Genomic DNA, 24,959 nt, shown 5'->3' on the forward strand with positions numbered 1-24,959 from the left:
GTTCCTTGTTTTCATTGTCAACATTTTCTCCGCTTCCAACTTTATTGGAAGGATTGTTCTGAGAGTTTGCACTTCCTTCTCTTGACACACTACAATAAAATTTAAAGATAAGTTCAACATTCGAGGAATTTAAAACATATTCTTTATTTTTATCATTGTAGTTTATAGAAATGCACAACATTATCATTAGTTATACTTGTTACAACTACTACAATTCTTATTATTTATTTCTTCCAGCGGACAATCAATTTCTTGATTTTGCTGTCCTTTTTGGTATTCCCAGTTGTTTCCTTTTCTTTTCCTTTTTCTTTTTCCTTCTCTTTCTCTTCTTCCATCTCTATATCATTGAGCATTTTTTCGGCTATTCTTGTAACATCGACTTCATAACATGTTGAATCATCTCTGATGTACATTCCTTCATAATTTGTGCTCTGGCGTTCATTTTGAGGATGAGCAAAGTAAGGATCTTGGTTCATCGGATAATTGAAGTATTCCTGCCCCTGAGGATTTTCTTCCTGATCAGTCATTATCCCTTTTCCTTTTGACTTTATTGATCTTTGGGACCCACTTGATCCATTTGATCTTGTTCCCTGCACATCTTGTCTTCGCATGATATGGGCTAGTGGAATGTTGGAATCGAATGAATCTGAATTTTCCGCCATTGAGGTCTGATATGAGTCTTCACTACTAGATATAGGGATCAGAAGTAAAGCTGTCCCTATAGGCCCTTTTCCTTTACCTGACCGAGGTTGATATGATCCTTGGCTGGATTGACGATCAGACATCTGTACAATGTTAGATTGGAAATAGGATCGCGTTCCTATCTTATCCGTAACAGTTTATTTTTCAGTGATTGTATTTTAGATACTTTTAGTTAAGTACCTATTTTGTTTGAATCAGTACTCGTGTATGTAAGGCCCCGTTCCCGGTAACCCTACTTTGGTGTTGGATTTACTCATAAACACAATTCTAACATCAGAGTTAATTTAAACTTTCGCGGAATAATTTAAAACTTCAACATCACATTACAAACATTCATTTTTGTCTTAACATACAAATTGTCTTTTCATAACATAACTTAAAATAGTCTTGACACTTCTTCATATATGCCAGTCTCTTTAGCTCGTGCCATGTGTCCCGCCTCAAGCCAGCTGTCTCAACCTATCTGCCTGCGTGCATACTAAAAGTCAGCTACGCTGAGTGAGTTCTAGTTAATCAATTTAACATACAATACATTCTTATCCTTACTCATACGTGTCCGAAGATACGTATTCATACCTTACTTTGCTATTACTTCTTTCACACATACTTTATATACATGCATACGTACTTACATACTTTCTTTCATAAAACCCTATGGTATACCATAAGCTATTCTATCTTAAACATCTCAGATATTATAAGGGTCTGGTCCCTAACATCTCAGATATTATAAGGGTCTGGTCCCTAACATCTCAGATATTATAAGGGTCTGGTCACTATCATCTCAGATATTATGAGGGTCTGGTCCCTATCATCTCAGATATTATAAGGGTCCGGTCCCTATCATCTCAGATATTATGAGGGTCCGGTCCCGATCATCTCAGATATTATAAGGGTCTGTGTAACACCCCGGCTTTAAGCGGAATACGCCCGGGTGTAACGTACAGATCATTCAAAGTTCGTAACGCTATTAAAGCGACAATAATTATATTTAATGCATTTCATGTCATCAAAAGTACACATATTGTTCATAAATAAAAACAAAATATAGCACTTCATCAAAAAGTAAACAAGTTCTTTATTTCAAATATCCTAAGGCAAACTAATGATCTTCGTCCTTAGCACACCATCGGTTCAACCTGTAACACGTTGAAAATAATAAATTTTGTCAACAATTAAGTTGGTGAGTTTTCATAAGTTTTTGTGTATACATATATATAGGAAACTCGCGACTCAACAATCGTAATGCAATAATAATTCAAGCGTAAAGTAAATGAAAGCAAGTAATGTCGTCCTCCCGTTCATTTAGCCGAAGTCGTTGAAGTCGGGGAAATGAGAACCACCTTACGTAAACAACCGAGGTCATAACGTTAGACGGAACGGGTACGTCCCGTCGGACCCTCCCACTATGTGTATGCATTTGCGTAACTTCCACCATAAAAACAATAAACACATTGCAAGCAAGTTCACGTATAATCATAAACAATATGCACGAATAATATTAACATGTATGATATAAGTGAATCGGTTTGTAAACAAGCACATAACTAACGAAGGAAAAAGAAAAAGAAAATATAATTTTTCAAAAGTATTGCAAATAAGTCCTTGTGGTTTGGGTTGGGTCCAGAAATTTATTAAACTGAAGTTTATGGTCCAAAAGTGAAATTACTCGATTCTTTTACGCGTAAGAAAACAATAAAACAAAACCGAAAGACATAATAAATCCTCTTACGTTTTTAATAAATATGGAGATCCGATTACAAGACGGGTAAATAAAACAAATACATTTATTAAACGAGAGAAAAAAAAAAGACGAATGTCACAGTCTGGTCCCTATCATCTCAGATATTATAAGGGTCTGGTCCCTATCATAAGCGCATACTTTACTTGCCTTTTCCAATATAATATTTACATACACATTCATTCACATAACCATCCTATAGCAATAACTTTCAATGCACGATCATACACGCATCATATACCTATCACTTAAGATAAGCCTTTTAACTGCCACTTAGAAGTATGCACACAGCCCCGAAAACATAACAAGGAAATGGGGCTAGAACTCACATGGAGTCGGTTTCTCTCGCCGTTAATGGTAATTCCCTTCCTTAGTTGAGCACGGCTAACTGTACAATACATTACGCGTGTCAATTATCCATTACTACTACTTCCTACATCTAAGTTAATGAAACTCTCATCTAACGGGGGTCCGGGGGCAGCGCCCCTAGTAGCGGGGTCTAGGGGCGGCAGCCCCTAGCGGGGTCCAAGGAGCTAAAACATCATAAAATTAATCGGGTCACAGCTTAAAAAATTTCGCATGGATATAAGTCGTTCCCCAGTTTAACCGGCTAGATATATTATTTGCTTAACCGTCCGATTAAACCCACTTAATCGTTCCCCAGTTTAACCGGCTGGATATAAGTCGGACTGGTGAAGCGGACCAAGTGATAAAAATGAATTTTAAATCATTTAATCCTTTTCAAAATTTTATTTTATTAGTCATTTTTATTACTCCATATATTATTTGCTTAAGTCTTAATAGGTTATTAAAATTTAAATGCACACTAAAACACAACATATTTTAATATTTTGTTTATATGCGTTATTATTTTTTATATTATTTAGATTTTAGAACGTCTTTCGGTTTGTAAATCCGGTCCGATCGGTCCGCTTAAACCTAGCAATGAAATGGTGAAGAAGACCATTTCTTTATGCTATCTGTTTTGAAACTATTGCCTTTTCCAATTAAAATATTATGATAATTGTATTTGCATTCCCAAATAAAATTTTTATCATGCATTCCTCATGGGATTTATCTTGAAGGTTATTTATGGATTATCATATTGTCTCTAGAACCAAAAGTTTTGAAGACTCGTTATGAGTTTTTTACTAAAACGAGGAAGAGGAAAAAGTATTACCAAAATGGATTTTTATATAAACTGTCTTTTCGTACTTTTCTTTAAGGAACGACAACTTTCATTTTTGTGTTTAAGTTATCGTACTCTTTAATTTGGAGAGCCCGCTGTGTCACTATGGCCAGATTATGCTTTTTTAACTGGGGTCACGCTAGCATCAGAGTTTGGATTGGACGTTTCCCCAAGAAACCATACCACCGACTACCACTTGATAGTCGTTGTGCTGCTACAAGAGCAGAACTATTTGACGTAACACACTGTGAGACGAAAACCTGAGTGGCGGACCCAGGATGTTTGTTCAATAGGGTCCTATTTTTTCGATGTTTGGATTTTTCGGGTCGGTTGTTGTCCTAATCAGGTCAAGGAACATAATAAAAATCAATACAATAATAAAAAAATATGATCATTACTCATTAATAAATAAAAATACAAAAAGTTCTATTTCAATAATAAATGCTAACATCAATCATCAATTGTTTATATAATCATCACCAACAACGAATAAAACGAATAATGCATGTCTATTAATTTAACAAAAAATCTTATTACATCATTTGTTGTAGAATAATACATGTTCATTAAATTAACAAAAACTAAAAATAGAAGTGATAAAATTAGAGTAAAAAGAGAAAAGTCAATGAAGATAAATTATCTAACACTATCATCAATTAAGTGAAAGTTCTTCTATTCACTTTGTGGCGTTAACTAGTATTTAGATTAGCATTACAAAAGACCTAATAAAGATAAGCAACATTTGAAACCATGATAACATACGCTAGAAGCGTTGGCTTAAATTGACATAGCCACATAACACATACAACATGTTTTATTTTTTTGTTATAAGTAGCCTGCAATCAGGTAAATATAACTAAATTATTATATATAGAAGTTGGACATGCTAAATATTAAGTTATTAAGAATAAGCACAAATTATAAACAAAATAAACAAAAAAAAAAGAAAAAAAAGACAAAGTAATAGACTAGTTTTTAACAATTTGACAATATTATACAACATAAAAACATAGGATTAAAAAAAGTGAAAAAGGGCTTGAACCCGTGACCTAACAGTTGTAAACGGAGTTTATCACCATACTAAACTTAACATTGATTGTATGGGTTTCATCTATTATTTATTATGGGATCTTTAAAAAATTTAATATTACGCGTCTAAGAAACTTTTAAAAAACATTGGTGTCTCGGGACCCCGATCCACACTATGTGGGTCCGCCCCTTCCAATATCCAACCAAAGTGATATAAGTGAGGATCAAACTTGGGTCTCCATTGAAAAACCCAAACCATTTTATCCAACTATTTATTTTGATTAAAAGTTTCTATTTAATAAAAAATAGATAAAAAATGAATTAATATTGATAAAAGTTTTGTTTTTACAGCTCATTTAAATCAAAATCATTCAAAAATGTTTTTTGGAAACTGTTTTGTATTCATATTATTTATTTTTTATTTATCAAGACTGAATAATACATATTAAAAAAAAAAGAAAAAACTCTTTTTAGCTTTCATTGTCTCTGTTTATTAACTGCTTTATTATTGCTATTTTTATTGTTTTCTCTAAGTTGTTTTCTTACATAGGAGTGGTTTTAATATCGATATTGGTACCAACATTATTTAGTCAGAATTAGCTTGGTTTGTCTTCGATACTTGCAATCATAAAGTTTATGATATCTAATAAAATTATTTTGATTAAAACTTTATTTCAAAAACAGTTGTACCGAAATGTTAAAAAAATAGACACATCAATGAAAATCATATAAGCAAATGCCGATACCGGTTTTGAATTATACTCATTATATTGATACTAACAATGATGTTATTTTTTCGCAAATATTATTTATATCATAACGAAAATGTAACTTTAAAAGAAAAAAATTAATATAAAAATTTTATTTTAAAATATCCGTTTTGATCACAAAAGTATAAAACAACTAAAAAAAGAAAAATTTTATCATAAGACAGTTGCATTTTGATTTATCAAACACAAACATGTTGTACGCTCATATGAAAAATAAAAAAGGCTTGAAAAAAAACAATAATAAAGCAATAAAAAAATAAAAAAACAATAAATGTGAATATATATATATATATATATATATATAAATAGATGAAAAATGAATTGAAAACAATAGAGCTTTTATTTTTTTTATTTTTCAAATGTCAAAACTTGTCAAAACTTGTTACTGGGAACTGTTTATATATATATATATATATATATATATTAGATTTTATCCCCCGTTTTACGGGGGTTGTTTTATATTATTCATTTTTAATATTTATATATGTATATTTGGATTTTAATTTTATTTATTGTAAGAAAGTTAATAATTAATATACTTGAGTTTTGATGATAAAATGGTTTCACAAATAAATAATATGTTATAATCCGGTTTAAAAGCTATCTGGGTTTTGTGATACCCATTACCCGTTTATTTTCTTTATTATAAAATTATTTATTAATTATAAATAATATCCTTTTTTAAGTAAAATAGGATATTAATTTTTAGTATATCCCTATTTTATAGGATTTTCATATCAAATATTTTATGAGATTAATTTTTAATATAATGAGATGTTATAACCCGTTTAAGAACTATTTGGGTTTGGTGAGACATTTACCCGTGAATTCGGGTCAAATGCGTGAGAAACCTTCATTTACAAATAAAGCAATCTGATGGCTTGAGAGAATGGTTGTTTTACATTTTTCGTTTTTTAATATTTATTTTTTGAATTTTAATTTTCTTTATTGTAAGAAAGTTAATAATATACTTAAAGTTTGATGATGAAAGGGTTTCATAAATAAATTATATGTTATAACCCGTTTAAAAGCTATCTGGATTTTGTGACCCATGACCCGCTTATGTTTTTTACTATAAAATTGTTTATTAATTATAAATAATATATTTTTCTTTTTAAATTGGATATTAAATTTTAGTATATTCCTATTTTATAGGATTTTCATATCAAATAATTGGTAAGATTAATTTTTAATTTAATGAGATGTTATAACCCGTTTAAGAGCTATTTGGTTTTGGTAAGACCCATACCCATGAATTTGGGTTAAATCAATGAGAGACCTTCATTTGAAAATCAAGCAATCTGGTGGCTTCCACAAAAGGGGGGAGTGACCATATCGTGACACGTAAGATTTTAGAGGTTTCGTTTATATATATTATATATATATATATATATAAATGTGTAATAGAAATTATTTTATTTAATAAGATTAGGAGTGTAAAAGTGTAAGTTTATAAAAACAACCTCATTTTAAAAAATATTTTTCAAATCATCCATTTTGGTAAATTAGTTTTTTTCCATCCTCCAACTTTGGGGGAAAAAAAACTCCGATTATAATTTTAAATTTTAAATTAGTTAATTATTTTGAGCATAAAATTTAAAATGAATTGCATGTTTTTTTAATCATTAGAATGCTTTTTTAATCATTAGACATATGCAATGATGCCTTAAAAGACAAGCAATTGTATATTTTACTAGCGTGTTGAATTCGAGAATGTTTTATATTGTTTAGTAGTCAAATATTGTGGAATCAAATGTTAATACCGGCTTGTGGAAGTATATAGTTTTGTACTTTGCATATAGACATGTAGTTGGTGCAGTGTGTCAATATTCAATCTCCTAACTCCTTTGGTGCTGTATTCAATAACCTTAATATTTTACTTTGTTATCATATCAATTTTGTGTGTTTATGGACAGTGATCGGTGGTTCAATCATCTTTGACTACGGCTATCGTGACCTGCTGGATTAAAATTTATGTGCAGCACTACCAAAAAACAGATAAATTGTGATTGTTGTAAATCGGTCACAAATAGCCTTTTGCAACTGAAAAGGCGGTGGCCAAATTCTCTGTGGGAAAATCTTGGTTAGAGATACCGTGTAAATTAGTTAGTATTCAATTATTATTATTATTTAATGGCTCATGTTGAAATTTGTCGGTAACTATCGACAAATAATAATAACTCATATATAGTCGGTGATATTCACTCTTATTCTTGGTGGGTGTTTGAGATTCATTATTTCAACCTCCTTATAACTTTTGACAATAAGTTAAGTTACAAATTTTGTAACTTCTTCCCCTGACAACTTTGAACCTTTCAAAACACCTTAGGCTATTCAACATGGTCTCACTACAGTGAGACGTGGACGTTCTAGCCTCCTAGGTGACATTGCGACCGCGTGTGAAACACCGGGACGATGCTGCGTTGCCCATGATATTGGTTCACGAACATGGTGCTAGTCACGATGAAGAATCGATATTGATTATTTTAACAATTTTTAATTTATTATTTAATTTGATTTTTCTTTAAAAACATGTACTCATTAACTTTTTTAAAAATCTAAATACCAAGTGTATTATTATTATTATTATTATTATTATTATTATTATCATAAGCATTCGAGTATTAATCTTTTGAATACCAAGTTGGTTTCAAAAAATTTTCATCTTGTAAGTGACTTTGACATTTGTTTGGGTCGCTAACTATTGGTAATATGTTTGCGTCCTTCGATTGCCTGATGATGACGAAGAGTCCACGTTTAAGTTTATTATTTTAACTTACCTTTGTGTTTTTCAATTTTATACGTGTATGAGAGGGAGCTAGGATAGTAAGATAATGATTATTAGGATTTAGGAGTTGGTGAATTGGCTGAGTAGGCACGCTATGTTAGCCATGTGATATGGTCTCGATGCTTACAAATATGTGGCTCTTTTTAAAAGTGGTCTCGTTTTAGGGATTAACCTCAAATTCTTTTTTTTTAAAGCAAATGTTTAACCTACTTCTTTTTACACCAATAATCCTAACTTACGTTTATACCCAGTTTTGAACGTGAGACCTTTCAGCTAAAAGGTAAATGTCTTTATCAAGTGGGCTAGCCTCACATTGAGAACCTCATATTCTTTATTCAGTTATTATTATTATTATTATTATTATTATTATTATATAGAGTATAAATCACGTTTCTTTTGAACGGCCGAATATTTTAAAAGCTAAATCGAGAACCTTGCAACTGGTATCTAGAGCCCAAGAACAAAGCCGAAAGCATGGGCAGATGTAGCTTATAACTAGAGGTAGCCTCCGCTCCCTCAGCTTTTCGTCGGTAATGTAAATATTTTTCTTTTCGGGTTGGTTTCGTATTTCGTTACCCCTATAAAAATATTACGTTACCCCTGTTTGTTTAAAGGCCAACCAATTTAAAAGTTCAAATCAAATAAAGCCTAAACAAAGTTTATAGCCCAAAGCAAATGAAAACCACTAACCTTTTTTTCTTTGGTTTGAACAAGAAACATTAAACATAACATGCTCAAACAGTAACAGACTCAGTAGAATCATCATTTTTTAAAAGTCCAAATCAAATAAAACCCAAACAAAGTTTATAGCCCAAAGAAAATAAAAAACATTAACGAGAAACATCAAATAGAAACAAGCTTAACAGAATTATCATTTTGAGGTTGAGTTTTTTATACAGTTTTGGATATGCAAATTCACGAACTTAAAAATAGATTCAGTGAGGTCTCAACTAGTTTGTTGGAAAATATGTCTGGTTTAAATACATGAGATTTGTTTTCCAAGTTTGACATATCTAAGATACTGGCATTTTCGGGAATGCATCCGAATGATTTTAGTAATGAAAAAAGATGGTGTCTTTTGGGTGATTGGACGACATTTTATCACACTTTAAAGGAAGATGATAAATTTGCAAAATAGGGTGGAATGCCTTTGGGTCATCGAATATTGAAACTAGCTTTGGTTTTATCGATTGCAATCACAACCATTGAAATATGTTTTTCTAAAATAAAGCTTATCGATACGGGTTTGCGCAAGCTAATGGGTGATGAGTATTTGAATGGTGTTTTAGTTTGTGCGGTCAAAAGATAAACATTTGATAAAGTAAAAGAAGAGAGTGTAATGGTTCGATTTCAAGCTTTCAAAAACCAAATAGGAGAAATTTGCATCCTATGTGCTTAAATATATTTATTACCATGTTTCTATTTTTGTGTCGTTTACGTTGTATGAAATACGGTAAAAAATTTTGAATGCTACCTCTAAGATTTATGTCTAGATCCGCCACTGGCTGAAAGAAAAAGAAATTAAGAACAAAGACCAGAGGAAAAAAATTCAACTACGAGGTAAATGATTCCTGGTTGTTGTCGCCCTGCTGAAACTGTAGGACATGGGTCACTTTTTATTTAAAAAATAAAATAATAACGTAAAACACTAACGAAACTCTCGTTAGTAATGGGACATAAATTAGTACAATACCATTTACAAAACGAATAAATTGAATATAAAATATGATTTTTCTCTTTATATTCAAAATTAATATGCTCCAATGTCTTTAGCGAGTTCTTTAACGGGTCTTCATGAAGTATCCTTATCTTGTTTCTTCATCACATTTGGTCTTCGACTAAACACCTTGACTATTATAAAGAGCAAACAAAATATTGACGGTTGCGGCTGAGGATTTGTGTTCAACACGGGTCTCTTAAAACAGATTTGGCGCCAATGCGTCTGTCTCCCAGGGTACAACAACCGGAGCAGTATGTACTGCCGGCGAAGGCTACGTGCCCGAGGCTTCACCGGATATTTTATCGTGCTAGAACTTGATAAATATAAAGATGAAGTTTAGAGAGTTTTCCTCTCCTATATTTCTTGGAAATGAAATATACAAAGGCTACTTTTGATGATCATCATTTTTTTTCCAAACTCCTCTTCTTTTTCTTTAGACAAATTTATGCAATAAACATGGATGAGTGAAAGGTCTCACTTAATTTGAGACATAAAATCTAGTAAATATCATCAAATGATATAAATAAAACTTTACTCAAAAGTTTATTTTTTAATTCACTATATTAATAGTTTTATTAATAATTTCACTAAATAAATATTCATTCATCTTACATAAATTTCTAACAGAAACCATATTGTGACATGTAAATTCCGAGTAGCTGGTGGTGACAGAGCGAAGACCATTGTATTACTGGTGATGACTATGCAGAATAATATGTGATCTTTATACTGAGGAGCAGCTGGAACAATAAAATGTAATGGTTTAACAAAGCATTACAGTTGAAGAAAGTTAAAACGGAAAGGTGGAAACAATACAATGGAATGGTCAAAGAGTCCAGGGAGATATGCTATTATCTAAACTTGGGTGCTAGATCCTTTTGTTTTTAGTGGAGTTCTTTTAGCTTAATTGGCAAGAGAAAAATATAAATGATTCCGATTAGTATGACCTTTTAGTTGCAAATATATATAATTAATCATGAGTATTTAGCCCTTCCATTTATATTATCTAATTAAATAAACCATGTGATCAATTTAAAATTATTAAGTGTATTTGTATTTATATTTGTAATTTTGTACATTAAAAGAATCAAAATATATATGCATTTGTGTATATATATGCATGTCTATGCACCACCATTGATGCGTCGATCATATCGCTGTGTCGCTTGCATCCGTCATCATGAACCGGATGATGGCAAACATCCAAAGGTTTGGTAGACTTAGGAAACCTCACAGCACCATCATATCTCAAGAAACCATTAAACCATCTTCCCCAACACCTCCTCACCTTAAAAAGCACAATCTTTCATTAATTGATTACCTCAATCCCGACATTCACATGCCAATTGTTTTCTTCTACCCAAACTACAACAATAGTAGTGACAAAAACATCCTTAAGAAATCATTGTCACTAACATTAACACAGTACTATCCATTTGCGGGTAGGCTCCCTGCGCCTTCCGCACCCCATATCGACTGTAGGGATGGAGGCGTTGAGTTCATCGAAGCTTCTATCGACACCCAACTCGATGACTTCATTCTCAAAAAAGACCCGGATGAAAGCCTGGACCAACTCATTCCTAATGCTCTAGGTTGTGCGGTTAACAAAACCAGCCCAAATATGGCTGCGGTCCAGCTAAGCCATTTCTCGTGTGGTGGGGCCGCAGTGGCGGTGTCCGTATCACACAAGGTGGCTGACGGGTTCACGTTTGGGAACTTTGTCAACCACTGGGCCGCTGTTACACGCGGTGGCCAACCATCTATAATAAACCCTCATTTCTTTTCATCCTCCTTAGGTAACTTTAAAGTCCTAGACTTCCCGGAATCGGAAATAACCGGAGTTACCTATGCAACACGGAGATTCGTGTTTCCGAATTCAAAAATAAATGAGCTAAAGAGCAAGATTAACACCATGGGTGGTTATGCAAGTCCATTGAACCCTACTCGGGCCGAGTCATTGACAGCTCTATTATTTAAATGTGCAGCCGCCACAAAGTCAGGCTCCTCGAGCTTGAATCGAATGGTGAGCTTGAGAGGTAGAACCGCTGCTAACTTCCCTAAATTAGCTCTAGGGAACTTGTTCGTAGTGACAGCTACGAATATCAAGGATTCGAGTCAAGTAGAGTTGAATGATGTGATTAGTAGTATGAGGAAAGAGATTATGGAGCTTCAAGGAGTAAAAGAAGTGGATGAAATAGGCGATATAATGGTAAAAGCATCGCGGGCGTTAATGAGTGATCAGACTCGAACTTATACGGTTACTAGTTTGTGTAGGTTTCCATTTTTTGAAGCGGATTTTGGGTGGGGAAAACCTGCTAGAGTAATGATCGGAATTGGAAGCGTGGATGCAAATATGATTCTTTTGATGGATACTCCGTGTGGAGATGGCATTGAAGCAACAGTGAAGCTGGAAGAAGAAGAAATGAGTATCTTTCAGAAGAACAAAGAGCTTCATGAATATGTCCAAGATATATGATAATTTAATGTTTATTTAACCGAATGAATTATGATGGAGTTTATTAAAAATCAAACATAATAATCTCAAAGGAATTTATGGTGAAAATAAATGAAAACAAAAGAAAATAGATGATAAAACCCGTAATCTTTGTCTTCGAACAATGAAAACTTCATCGAATGATTCCTAGCCTTCAAACCCGCCAAAAATAGAAATCCTAAGCTCTGGTAATCTCCAAATTCGGCTGGTAATCGCAGGGTATGCTTAGAGTTAAGTTTAGAGGTGTTTATATAGGTTTTCAAGGCCCAAAACTGATCAAAACGTGGAAAGTTCTGGGATATATATGTCAAGGCGCCGCGCAGCCACCACATAGGTCTTTGGTTGCGCGGCGTGGCTGTCACAATGGGAGGGGATGACCGGCCCGATCCGGTTCAATTCTGATGCATTCCGATCCGTTCCAGATCCTTTCGGTTCTCCGTTTTGGCTTGTTTTAGCTCTTTTTTCGCCCTTTTTAGCCACGATTAAGTCTCAGAACCTACATTATATAAATATGTTAGTATTATACAAATTTTAATCAAAAACGAACAAAACTAATAAAATATTATACAAACTGTACACGGAAATTATATATATTTAATGTTATATCAGTTCCACTATCACATTACTTTTCAAACCTGAAAACCCGATCCATTTCAAATTTTCGGCTTGTTTGTGTATATACACACACACACACACACACACACATATATAGGGGATGGTTCAGGAGAGAAATGAAATTACTGTGAGAAATGAATATGGGCCACTAATTTTAATTTAGGTTTTAAATGCTTACAGATAAATGAAAAAAGTATTAATGCATGTCCTCTCTTCAGTTAATATAACTAATAAATATAATAGTTATCTATTTAATTAGTATAACTAATCAAATTATTATAATTGGAAAATAAGAATTAATTTATTTTTATAACTTTTTTTTTTCTCTCTTGAATTTTTATCCTACACAAGTACAATTTATTCATGCATCAATATTTCTTTTTATCCAAAACCAATTTCTTCCAACTCAATATATTAATATCCATCAACACGTATTTACATTGTGTTGAATAGAACAAAAAACTATCTTACACGTGTTTACATTAAATATCAACAAAAAAGTACACAACCTACACAAAAACTTATAACCTACACTTGTTCTAAAAATAAGAAAACATATAACTTACACACGAAAAACATATAACCGACACACAAAATTCAGCGTCAATAAACTACACACGCACACAAAAAAGTAATAACCTACACACGAAAAACATATAACCTACACTCGAAAATTTTATCCTACACATTTAAATACAATTTATTCATACAATAAATATTTTTTCTATCCAAAACCAATATCTTCCTACTCAATATATCAATATCCATCTACACGTAGGTACATTGTGATGAATAATACAAAAACTATCTTACATATGTTAGCATTAAATGTCAATAAAAAATATACAACCTACACAAAAACATGTAACATACACGTGTTTTAAGAATAAGAAAACATATTACATACACACGAAAAACATATAAACTACACAAGTATAGGATGTGTGTATCTTTTTCTAGTGCATATAATTGCTGATGTCGAATTACATATGTAAGTTGTATACTTTTTTGTATGTTGTACGTTTTTATTACTCAAAACAAGTGTAGGTTATATAATTTTGTGTATGTTGTATATTCATTGTTTATATTTAATGAACACATTTGTATGATATTTTTTTTTTATTATTTATAACAATAATTTTTCTATGTATATCAATTGAAAAAAAGATATTATGTTTTGATATTTATTAGTTAAAGAGGATTTATTTTGGTTATATTAGATGTATTAATTGAAAAGAGAGAGATTTATTATGGTTATATTAGTTGTATTAATTGAAGAGAGAGAATGCATTTATTGTTGCATTTACATTTTTTTTATTTATTTTGAAGCATTTAAAACATAAAATAAAATTAGTGGTCCATATTCATTTCTCACAGTAATTTTATTTCTCTTCTAAACTTAAGCATATATATATATATATATATATATATATATATATATAATCACGTGAGAACTTTTTGGGAATTGAGAACTATGAGAACCGTTTTGGACCACAAAAAACCCAAAAACAAAAAAAAATCATAAAAAAACACAAAAATAAAAAAAAATCAAAATTATTATTTATCATCCCGGTTTCTAAAAAAAAATTATCGGTTTACCTAAATTATCTATATGTATAATATGTATAATTTAAGGTAAATGATAATGTATATATGTATACATTACATAAACTAGAGATTAAATAAAAGTATACATATGTCTATATGTATAGTATGAATTAAAAAAAACAAAAAAAAAATTTCTCGGTTTAGCTAAATTATACATATATGTATAATATGTATATATATGTACACATATGTTTTTTTATACACATATGTATAATTTAAGGTAAATGATAATGTACATATATATACATTACGTAAACTAGGGATTAAATCAAAGTATACATATGTGTATAGGTATAATACGAATAACAAAAATTTCGGTGTTTTTAATGAAACCGGAATGAAATATAAGAATTTTGGTTTGTTTACTTTTTTAAAATTTTAGTTTTTTTTGTTTTATAATTTTTAAATATTTTTTTAGAGATTTTTTTATTGGTCTAAAATGATTCTCAAAGTTCTCAATTTGCCAAGGGTTCTCTTAGGATCCTTACCCTATATATATATATATTAATGTTCTCGAGTTTCGTATCATGTAACATTCGTTATTGTTTATTTGAATTTACATTTGTATATGTTAAACCGACCCGTTGTGTCGTATCGATGTATTTTATTTTTCCTTTATCAATAATAAAATATTTCCGATAATTTAAGTATATCGTTCGTTCGTTCGTTTTCTATTAATTTTTTTCAATGAACGAAACTACGAGGATCTAAAGTTCTTAATTAAAGGATATCCGAAGTATATGAGTATATTACAAAAAATTATCCATGTAATATTACGTTATTAAACACGATCCAAAGTTCATGGACCAAAAAAAATTATTAATATTAACTTAGAAGAAGTATTAAAGCATAGGGGCCTGTTGTGTAAATGTGCATTCAAAATATAATAAAAAATCAATTTAATCACAGCTCACCCCTAGCACGGTTTCCCGTCCAAAAGCTCCGGCCGCCGGAGTTCGCTGCAGGCAAGGCCCCAAACAACCCCCCCTTTAATCACGCATTTGACTCGTTTAATTAGTTTTAACAATCATAGACTTCAATAACAAACACTAATCAACAATTATATTACGTTATAACGGCTTGTATCCATGAATTAATCCCGTAACCGCCGCGAAACCCCGCGGAATTAACCAAAATGCAATTAACATCAATTAATCAAGACACGTTCGAATTGTTATTATAAATAAGACCTAAACATGCATCTAAACCTGCTAAAATAGTCAAAATACACTTACATACTCTCTGTAATCCCATTTTGATCATCCAAGTTTGATTACGGCCATATTGTCGTTCACCGCCAATCCGTAATCAATTCAGGTAAATTTTATATGGTTTTTATTCTTTTTTGACCGAAAATTAAAACCCCTAACTTAGATTGAATAAACATGGAACCAATTGATCGAATTAAAATCTAGGGTTTAGTTGTAAAGATGAACTTTCATGAACACATATATAGTTTTGTTTCTGTAATATTATCAACCAAATGACTTAGTCTAGTGGTTAAGACATATGATTATGGTACAACCAAACCTGGGTTCGAACCCAAGTCAATGCAAATGTTTTTATTATTTTTTTAAACCATTTCTTTATTGTTAAAAATCAAATAAAATATTAAAAATCATTTTAAATCAAATAAAATTATTTTACATTAAATAAAATTAAGTATAAATTTGTAACATCTGTGTTTTTAAGAATATTATAATAAGAGAAGTTCTTATTTATTTATTGTGTGTCGTGATTTATTTTGGATAAATAATCATGGGACGGAGTGTTAAGTTTAGATTCGTTATATGGACTTGAGAATGGTTACGGGCCTAAGGTCTATGGGCTTGGGGTATTTAATCCCTAAAACCCTAAACATTTTCATTTCACCATCTTCAGATTCCAGACACATACACACCTCCTATACACACACAAACCTCTCTTCTTCTTCCTATTCCATCCAAGATCTTTAGAGAGCTAACAAAGATTGATTCCTATTCAAGATCTAAGAAGGTTCAACTAGGATTCTAAGAGATTCAGGATCTAATCTAACCTAATCTTTAAGGTACGTATTAGATTAAAGGTTCATCCTTCATTTCATATTCATCTTGTTCTTGTTTTATAATAATAGATGAACGAATGGACCTTGTAAGATGGAAACAAAACAAACCGAGCCAAACCGACATAAGTGAACTCTAATTGAACCAAGTAAGAAGGTTGGATCTCGATCTAAATAACTGGACTAGTATATATACGTATATAAATAAGTTGGAATTCAAATCTATTTAGAGTGGATTGGAATTCGACTCTAGTTGGAGTGGATTGGAATTCGACTCTAGTTGGAGTGGATTGGAATTCGAATCTAGTTGGAGTGGATTGTAATTCGAATATAGATGGAGTGGATTGGAATTCGACTCTAGTTGGAGTGGATTGGAATTCGACTCTAGTTGGAGTGGATTTGACTCCTAAGTGACTCGAATGGATTTGAATCCTATGTGACTCGAATGGATTGATTTGACTCCTATGTGACTTGAGTGGAAACCAAACGACTCCTATGTGACTCGGTGGAGTCTAAACGACTCCTATGTGACTCGAGTGGAAACCAAACGACTCCTATGTGACTCGAGTGGAATCTAAACCACTCCTATGTGACTCGAGTGGAATCTAAACGACTCCTATGCGACTCGAGTGGAACCTAAACGACGCCCATGTGACCCGAATGTACCTAAGTAAAACTTGAAACTCGATTCAAATATGAGAACTTAACCCGAACCCAAGAACCGACTCGTTTAAGGATCATAACCTACAAACTCGTTAAGAACCCGCTACCTTATAAGCATGTTAAAAGAATCGTTAACTTAAAAAGATGGGTTCGTTAAACTAATAAAGTTCGGTTCGTTAAAGTAATAAAGTTAGGATTCGTTAAGATATAAGTTCGCTAAGAAATCGTTAACCCAGTTCGTTAGGGAATCATTAACTTGAATGTTAGGGTTCGTAACTTATAAAGATCTTAACGAATAACGATTTGTTTCATAACCAAAAAGTTTGGTGTCGGTTTCGTAAATAATAAGTTCGGATTAGTTAACATAAAAGTTAACTCTGTTAAATGAAGAATATAAAATATCAAAATAGAAAGTTAACACTTGTACGTTAATAAACAGTTAGCCGTGCTCAATTGAAGAAGGGTAATACGCTTCACCCGGAGAAGAACCGACTATAGGTGAGTTCTAGCCCCCCTTTTCCTTTAAACGTTTTTGGGGCTGTATGCATACTCGTACGTGAAAGAATAGATATATGAAATTTTAATTAATGATATATATCTTATAAGAGCGTGTTTTTATATTAATTTATTAATATACATTTGAATGTTTGAATGTTAGTTAATAGAATAGAAAGAGTTAGGGAACAAACCCTACTAATGCTTGCGTAGAATATGAATGCTATGTTTAGAGAAATGTGTATACGTTCATGCGTAGAGCCTTCAGGCCTCATGCATGCACAATAAGATAGGATGGCAAATCCCTCTAACTTTATATGTCTAGGTTATGAGCAAGGAAAGATGGCTCGGTTAGGAGCAAGAATAGATGGCTCGGTTAGGAGCAAGGATAGGGGGCTCGGTTAGAAGCAAGAATAGACGGCCGGGTTATGAGCAAGGAACAATGGCTCGGTTATGAGCAAGATAGGAGGCTCGGTTATGAGCAAGTGTATATGAAAATAGTTATGAAACGATTGACAGACATACATAGAGAAAGTAAATAAAGAATTATAAACGTTATTTTATGTATAAATGTATGAAAGATGTGATGTATTTATAAATCGTATGTTACGAAAAGTAAAGAAATGCTAGAACTCACTAAGTGTATAGCTGACTTTTAGTATGCATGCAGGGATTGTGATGACGTGGCAAGCTTGATGTGCACACGAGGCTATCCAAATTGAAGATTAGTTAGAGAAAGAAGTTGTTATGTACAAAGTTTTAGTTTCCGTTGCAAATTGTTTATGCTTCCACTGTAACAAACTGAGTTTATGAGTAAATCCAACGCTAAAGTAGGGCACCCGGGGCCTTACAAAATAATAATTTATCTTTATGATCACCTAAAACCTAACTTCCACATTCGTTAAACCGTTGAAATTAGTTTATATTTCCATTACGCTAATTTTAATTCTTTAGCTTTATAATTCGTTAACCTTAATTGCTAGCTTTACAATTCGTTAACTTTAATTCGTTAGTTTTATATAATTCGTTAACATAATTATTTTTGCGATATAAGACCGCCATCTAAAATCCGTGCCTTGTAAATACCATAACTCTCATATTAGTGTTATGTTATTAAAATAATATAAATCATTAAAATTTCCGTTAAGCTTAAAAATAATATTAAAATAATCTATGTCATAAATTAGTAAAAGCTATAATAAAATAACACATATTACCAACAAATAATTAACCCTTATAATCCCGTTAGTTAGTTTTTAAATTTTCGTATTTATTTAATTTATAGTTCGCGAGGATCGTTCGTTTCGGTTCTTTTGATGCACTTTTGGATTTCGTTTCCCGTTTATCCTCTATATCAAAGGTGACTTTCTCACACCCCCTTTTTAAACACTTTTATATTTTGGGGGTAGCGTGTATATCCTATTCAATGCAATTACTACGTTACTTTTTTTCAAACTACAATTCCTATATGGACTTGTGTGTTTACTTGCTTCAATTTCAATTTCAAGTGGTGGTTTCAATAAGTATGATCATGCCCCCCCCCCCCCCCATTTTCACTCAGGACCGTTGTGTTATGAGAGGAAAAGGGACCGCAATCCGAGTACGTTGGTTGTTACCAACTAGAAAGGACCCTTGCATGCGATTATCTGAGTACGTTGGTTGTTACCAATTAGAAATGACCTTACTTGCGTTTTTACACTTGTTCATAGAATTGTATGATTTTCTTCACGTACATATCAAACTTGTGTGATTCTAACAAACTACTTGTTAATTGACTTTATTTTATATACATGTTATATGTACGATTATTAGAGGTTGAAGCGAGATGAAGACACTAGACTTAGGTTACAAAAATAATGGACAAGATGTTTTGAATTTCTTTTATTAAATGTTATTTCCTTGTTTTGAACTTGTGTACTAGGGATGAGCTTGGTACCGTACCGTACCGAAAATACCGATCCCGAAAATCGCAAATCTTGGTAACAGTACCGGTACCGAAATATTCGGTTCGGTACCGGTATTGAAGGCAAAAATTCGGGATATACCGGTACCGTACCGGTACCGATACCGTACCGATCCCGAAACTTAAAACTTTGGTACCGATTCGGTACCGGTACGGTACCGGTACCAAATACCAAATGCTCATCCCTATTGTGTACTTGAAGTTGAATAAATTAATGATATTATTATCACTTAAATAGTGTCACGTGTGTTTGAACAATCTGTACATCACACTTGAACGTTTCTACTTAAACCGGAGTGTTACAAGTCTCTGCCATTGACGGCAACAATACGCCTTTTAAGAAACAAAACACCTTTTAAGAATGGCGGCAACAATACGCCACAAATTTCACTATCCGTAGTGGTTAAATCTATTTTGTAGCCACACCGCCGGTGTGGTTAGAAAAGCACAACATCAAAAACTGCAATTAAAGAAATCTAGATATAAAGGCAAAACATATTCAAAGTGGTTCAATGGTCAAAAAGTTGTCTACTGATTCAATGCAAAATTATTATTTATATTATATTAGGTTTATGTATGAAAAGAAAATTTAGCTCTTCGCCCTACACTTCGAGTTAACGTCAGGGATTAAACTGCCTCACTATGTAGATGTCGGGATGCCAGAACACCGAAAATGGAATTGGGGGTCTCAACCTGCATATTGGTGTTGACCACAAGATTACAAATCAAGTTAACTCTAGAATTAAATACAAAGTCATTATTTTGGTAAACAGTTCTATAGCGTGATTACACTATATTACAAACTAGAACTAAAGTATTGAAATTACGCTATAGGATTTACAAGTAGCGTAATTTTGATGTGAAATTGTTATAGTTGTAAATTCTATAGTGTAATGTATTTACATTACTTATAAATTTATGGCATAATAAATTACTTTAGTTTGTTTATGCTATTCAGCATAATTACAAAAATGTCATCACGTGGTTTAACTCTTTTATATATGTTTTATATTGATATATTAGCATATTACATGATTTTTTTTATTTCATTATTATTTTTTTTTGTATTTGTCGTTTCTAATATCGTGAACATATTATTTTTGGATTTTAATATAATTTATTGTAAGAAAGTTTGTAATATACTTGGACTTATTTTGATTAATTTATGTTTGGTTATGTTCGTTTATGTTCATTTTTGAATAAAACATTGAATGAATCATTTACTAAATGCTTTATATTTGTTCGTTTGTGTTCATTTAAGTGTGTCTATTTATATTAATTTATTTTTGCTTGTGTTCGTTTATGGTTGTTCATATATGTTCATTTATGTTCGTTTATTTTTATTCAATTATGTCCGTTTATGTTCATTAACTCTTCATTTAAATTCTAAATGAACGAACATTTAACCTGGGTTTGTATAAAAGAGCATTAAGATTAAAAACTAAATCAAACATGCTTTTATAAACTTAAGATAACTTCGAAGGGGGTGTTGATGTAGGCGACGATGGTGGTTGATGCATGAGAGGGATGTTGATGATGGTGGGTGGTAATCGGAAGTTAACCGGCGATGGAGAGGATCGACCGGCGACGAAGAATATGTAGATAAGAGAAATTAAATTAGAGTTTGATAATAAAATAGTTTCACAAATAAACGAGATATTATAACCCGCTTAAGGGCTATCCGGGTTTGGTGAGACTCATGACCCGCGAAAATTATTGTTTGATGATGAAAAAGTTTCACAAATAAATGAGATATTATAGCCTGTTTAAGGGCTATCCGGGTTTTGTGAGACCCATAACTAGCTTATTTTTAACTTAAACGAGTCAAATGCATAGAATTTCACCATTCGGGGATGAAACAATCTGGTGGCACGCTAGGAGGGGGGGGGGGGATGAGAGCGATCAGAGAACAACACCTAAGCTTTTTTTGGTAGACAATTATATAAAATATAGGTCTAGATATTATATAAATATTAAAAAGCAAATGTTAGTTACCTCACAAAGGTTACTATTCATAACCACTAACCACTAACTTTAATACATGTGTGCATAAGAGTTAGTTTTTTCAAATGGGTAGTTAAAACTTAATTTTGTTTTGCACATATAGGTCCTTTCAAAATTATATTTGTACATATTAGTCATTATTTATTGTATATGTTTTTGTATGTTTGTCCTATACTTTAGTGATGGTTAGCATTTTCTATTATTTTTGACTTCCCTTTTGTTTCTTTGGTTTACACGCCATAAGCAGACGGCGACGACCGGTTGTTTCGAATCAACCAGCTTGGCCACATCATTTGACGGTTCGCTAGTGAGAACAACCAACACCAGATTCGCAACTCCCTAACATGTTTTTTTATTCCTTTTTCATCCCTTTCTGCCTGATACCGATTGTCTGCATTGTTTGTGGCTTCTTCTTTGTTTTTTTGAGGTGTTAACTGACTTCTACGTCTCTTAACAATTTGGGTTTAATAATTCAATCCCTGTAAATATCATCTTACGATTCCATCATTGGTTAGAGAATTAAATTATCTATTTATACGAAAAACAATTCTGGACACAGATGATAGTTATTTTATGTTACTTCGGGCATTACGAAGATGTCATTGCTGGTTTTTCCTATTAAAACGAAGCATAATGATATTCCTGTGTTTCTTACATGTTGAAGCTTATGCACATTCAAAAACAGAATGCAAACTCGCCCTATTTTCACGGTTTAACGCACCCACCGCAACGCGCGGGTAATAATACTAGTTTTTATTAAAATAAAAGGTTTTTCTAAGCGGAACACATTGCACAGTTACCAAGTACGAGCATTCTCAGCCATTCCCTTAAAATATGTGAGGAGAATTTGTAAATTATATGGTATGGTTATGAGTTGTTGTGAGTAGAGGAGAGAGAAAATATTATAAGGGAAAGTTAAATTTGAGGATTCACTAAAAGATAATGATAAAGGTATAAAAAAATATTATTTAATTAAACAGTAGAGAGAAAAAACAATAATTTGTAGTGTAATTATATGATATATATAGATATAGGGTAGGGAATGGGCTGGGAATTAATTGTGATGTCATACCACTTATACGATGTTGTTAGGTGCCTTAAATGCCAAATATAAAATAAAGTCACTTAAAGTATGTTTTTTTATTTATTTTTTAAATTTAGTTATAGAATTATGTTCTTTATTTATTTTTAAACTCGTTATCATTTTTGTCTTCGTTTAGTTTTTATTTGGGTCTCTGGTGACTTCAGTTGACGTTTGTGCTTGATTATTTGCTTTCACTGTGTTGCATTGTTTTTTCAAATAAATTCTCAAAGTGCAATTGGACGTGGCTTTGAGGAACACGCTACATTTTTTGCATTGAGCCATTTCAACACCACATTTGTGTCATTTGCCGTGTAAGCATTTAAGAATTGAGACATCGATAGTCTCTGAGTGCTTTACATTTTGAGAGCTAGAGACATGGTGTAATCAAACCAATACACCAATACCTATTTATACTAACACATGTGGCAAAACACACAAACATCGGTTGCTGACTGCTATATAATTGTTTAAAAAAGTTCAAAAATCGTATCCCTAACGTTAATAATCGGTTGGCTGGTTACAATTCTATTGAAATTAACCCATTTCGGTTAGCATGCTCTTATTTAAAAGTCTCTAACTTGTCCATAACCCACAGTCAGTACGATTACAAACCGGCTACAACTATTTCGTTTACTAACTTTTTTTTGATTTCGGGTCCTAACCGGTTTTGGATTGATGTTCACATTTTTATGACTCGCTTTTTTCCTCGTTTTCACGATTGAACCAGACTAGCCAATCAGAACGGTTGGCCGTGAAACCGGGCATGGAACCGTCCGATTAAACCCACTTAATCGTTCCCCAGTTTAACCGGCTGGTTATAAGTCGGACTGGTGAAGCGGACCAAGTGATAAAAATGAATTTTAAATCATTTAATCCTTTTCAAAATTTTATTTTATTAGTCATTTTTATTACTCCATATATTATTTGCTTAAGTCTTAATAGGTTATTAAAATTTAAATGCACACTAAAACACAACATATTTTAATATTTTGTTTATATGCGTTATTAATTTTTATATTATTTAGATTTTAGAACGTCTTTCGGTTTGTAAATCCGGTCCGATCGGTCCGCTTAAACCTAGCAATGAAATGGTGAAGAAGACCATTTCTTTATGCTATCTGTTTTGAAACTATTGCCTTTTCCAATTAAAATATTATGAGAATTGTTTTGCAATCCCAAATAAAATTTTTATCATGCATTCCTCATGGGATTTATCTTGAAGGTTATTTATGGATTATCATATTGTCTCTAGAACCAAAAGTTTTGAAGACTCGTTATGAGTTTTTTACTAAAACGAGGAAGAGGAAAAAGTATTACCAAAATGGATTTTTATATAAACTGTCTTTTCGTACTTTTTTTTCAAGGAACGACAGTGACATCTGCCCCATCCGACCCGACCCAGGTACCCGTTTTCTGATCCGATTCTTTTTATGATTTAAAATTTAATTATTTTCTTTAAAACTTGACATTTAAAATATATATATTACTAATAATATTTTCCTTCCCGCCTCTTCCTCTCTCTTCTCTCCGCCTTCTTTTCCCTCTTGTTGCCGTCCCGCCTCTTTCTCTCTCTTGTCGTTGTTCCGCCCTTAAGCCTTGAACCCCCCCCCCCCCTCTTTGTTTGTCCTTTGTTTCTTCCCGCCTAAGGATGTCTGCGCAGCTCCACGCGCCAGACTCCTTACAAGGAAGCCTGCGTGAAGACCATCTGTTACTGCGATACGCAAGGCGAACTGTCCCCGCAGCGCGCTAAGGAAAATAGTTCTTCCCGCAGCGCGCTATGGATACAGTTCTTCCCGCGACGCGCTAAGGATTATAGTTCTTCCTGCGACGCGCTAAGAAATATAGTTCTTCCCGCGGCGCGCTTAGAATTATAGTTCTTCCCGCGGTGCGCTAAGGTTTGTTCTGTCTGCCTTCGCGCTCACGCGCTCGATGCCTTCTCGCGCTAAACCCTTTGAGTTTTCTGTTTAATCTAGCCGTTTACTTTTGTGATGTCTTATCTTCTGTGCTGTTGACCTGACCTATCTTATGTTTGAAAGGCCACTTTTGGCGCAGC

The 24,959-nt window shown here is 32.5% G+C and overlaps 1 protein-coding gene across 1 annotated transcript; it reads left to right on the plus strand.

Annotated features, from left to right (window-relative positions):
- Nucleotides 1–11,048: 11,048 nt before the first annotated feature.
- Nucleotides 11,049–12,445, plus strand: LOC143582090 (acyltransferase Pun1-like). The gene has a single exon (XM_077064732.1). The coding sequence runs from the start codon at nt 11,120–11,122 to the stop codon at nt 12,413–12,415; it is 1,296 nt and encodes a 431-aa protein (XP_076920847.1). The 5' UTR covers nt 11,049–11,119; the 3' UTR covers nt 12,416–12,445.
- The last annotated feature ends 12,514 nt before the right edge of the window (nt 12,446–24,959 follow it).

This window comes from Bidens hawaiensis, unplaced genomic scaffold (genome assembly GCF_021521415.1).
Source record: "Bidens hawaiensis isolate Kalapana, Puna unplaced genomic scaffold, B.hawaiensis_p1.1 tig00031442_1, whole genome shotgun sequence".
In the NCBI taxonomy this organism is placed as follows: domain Eukaryota; kingdom Viridiplantae; phylum Streptophyta; class Magnoliopsida; order Asterales; family Asteraceae; genus Bidens; species Bidens hawaiensis.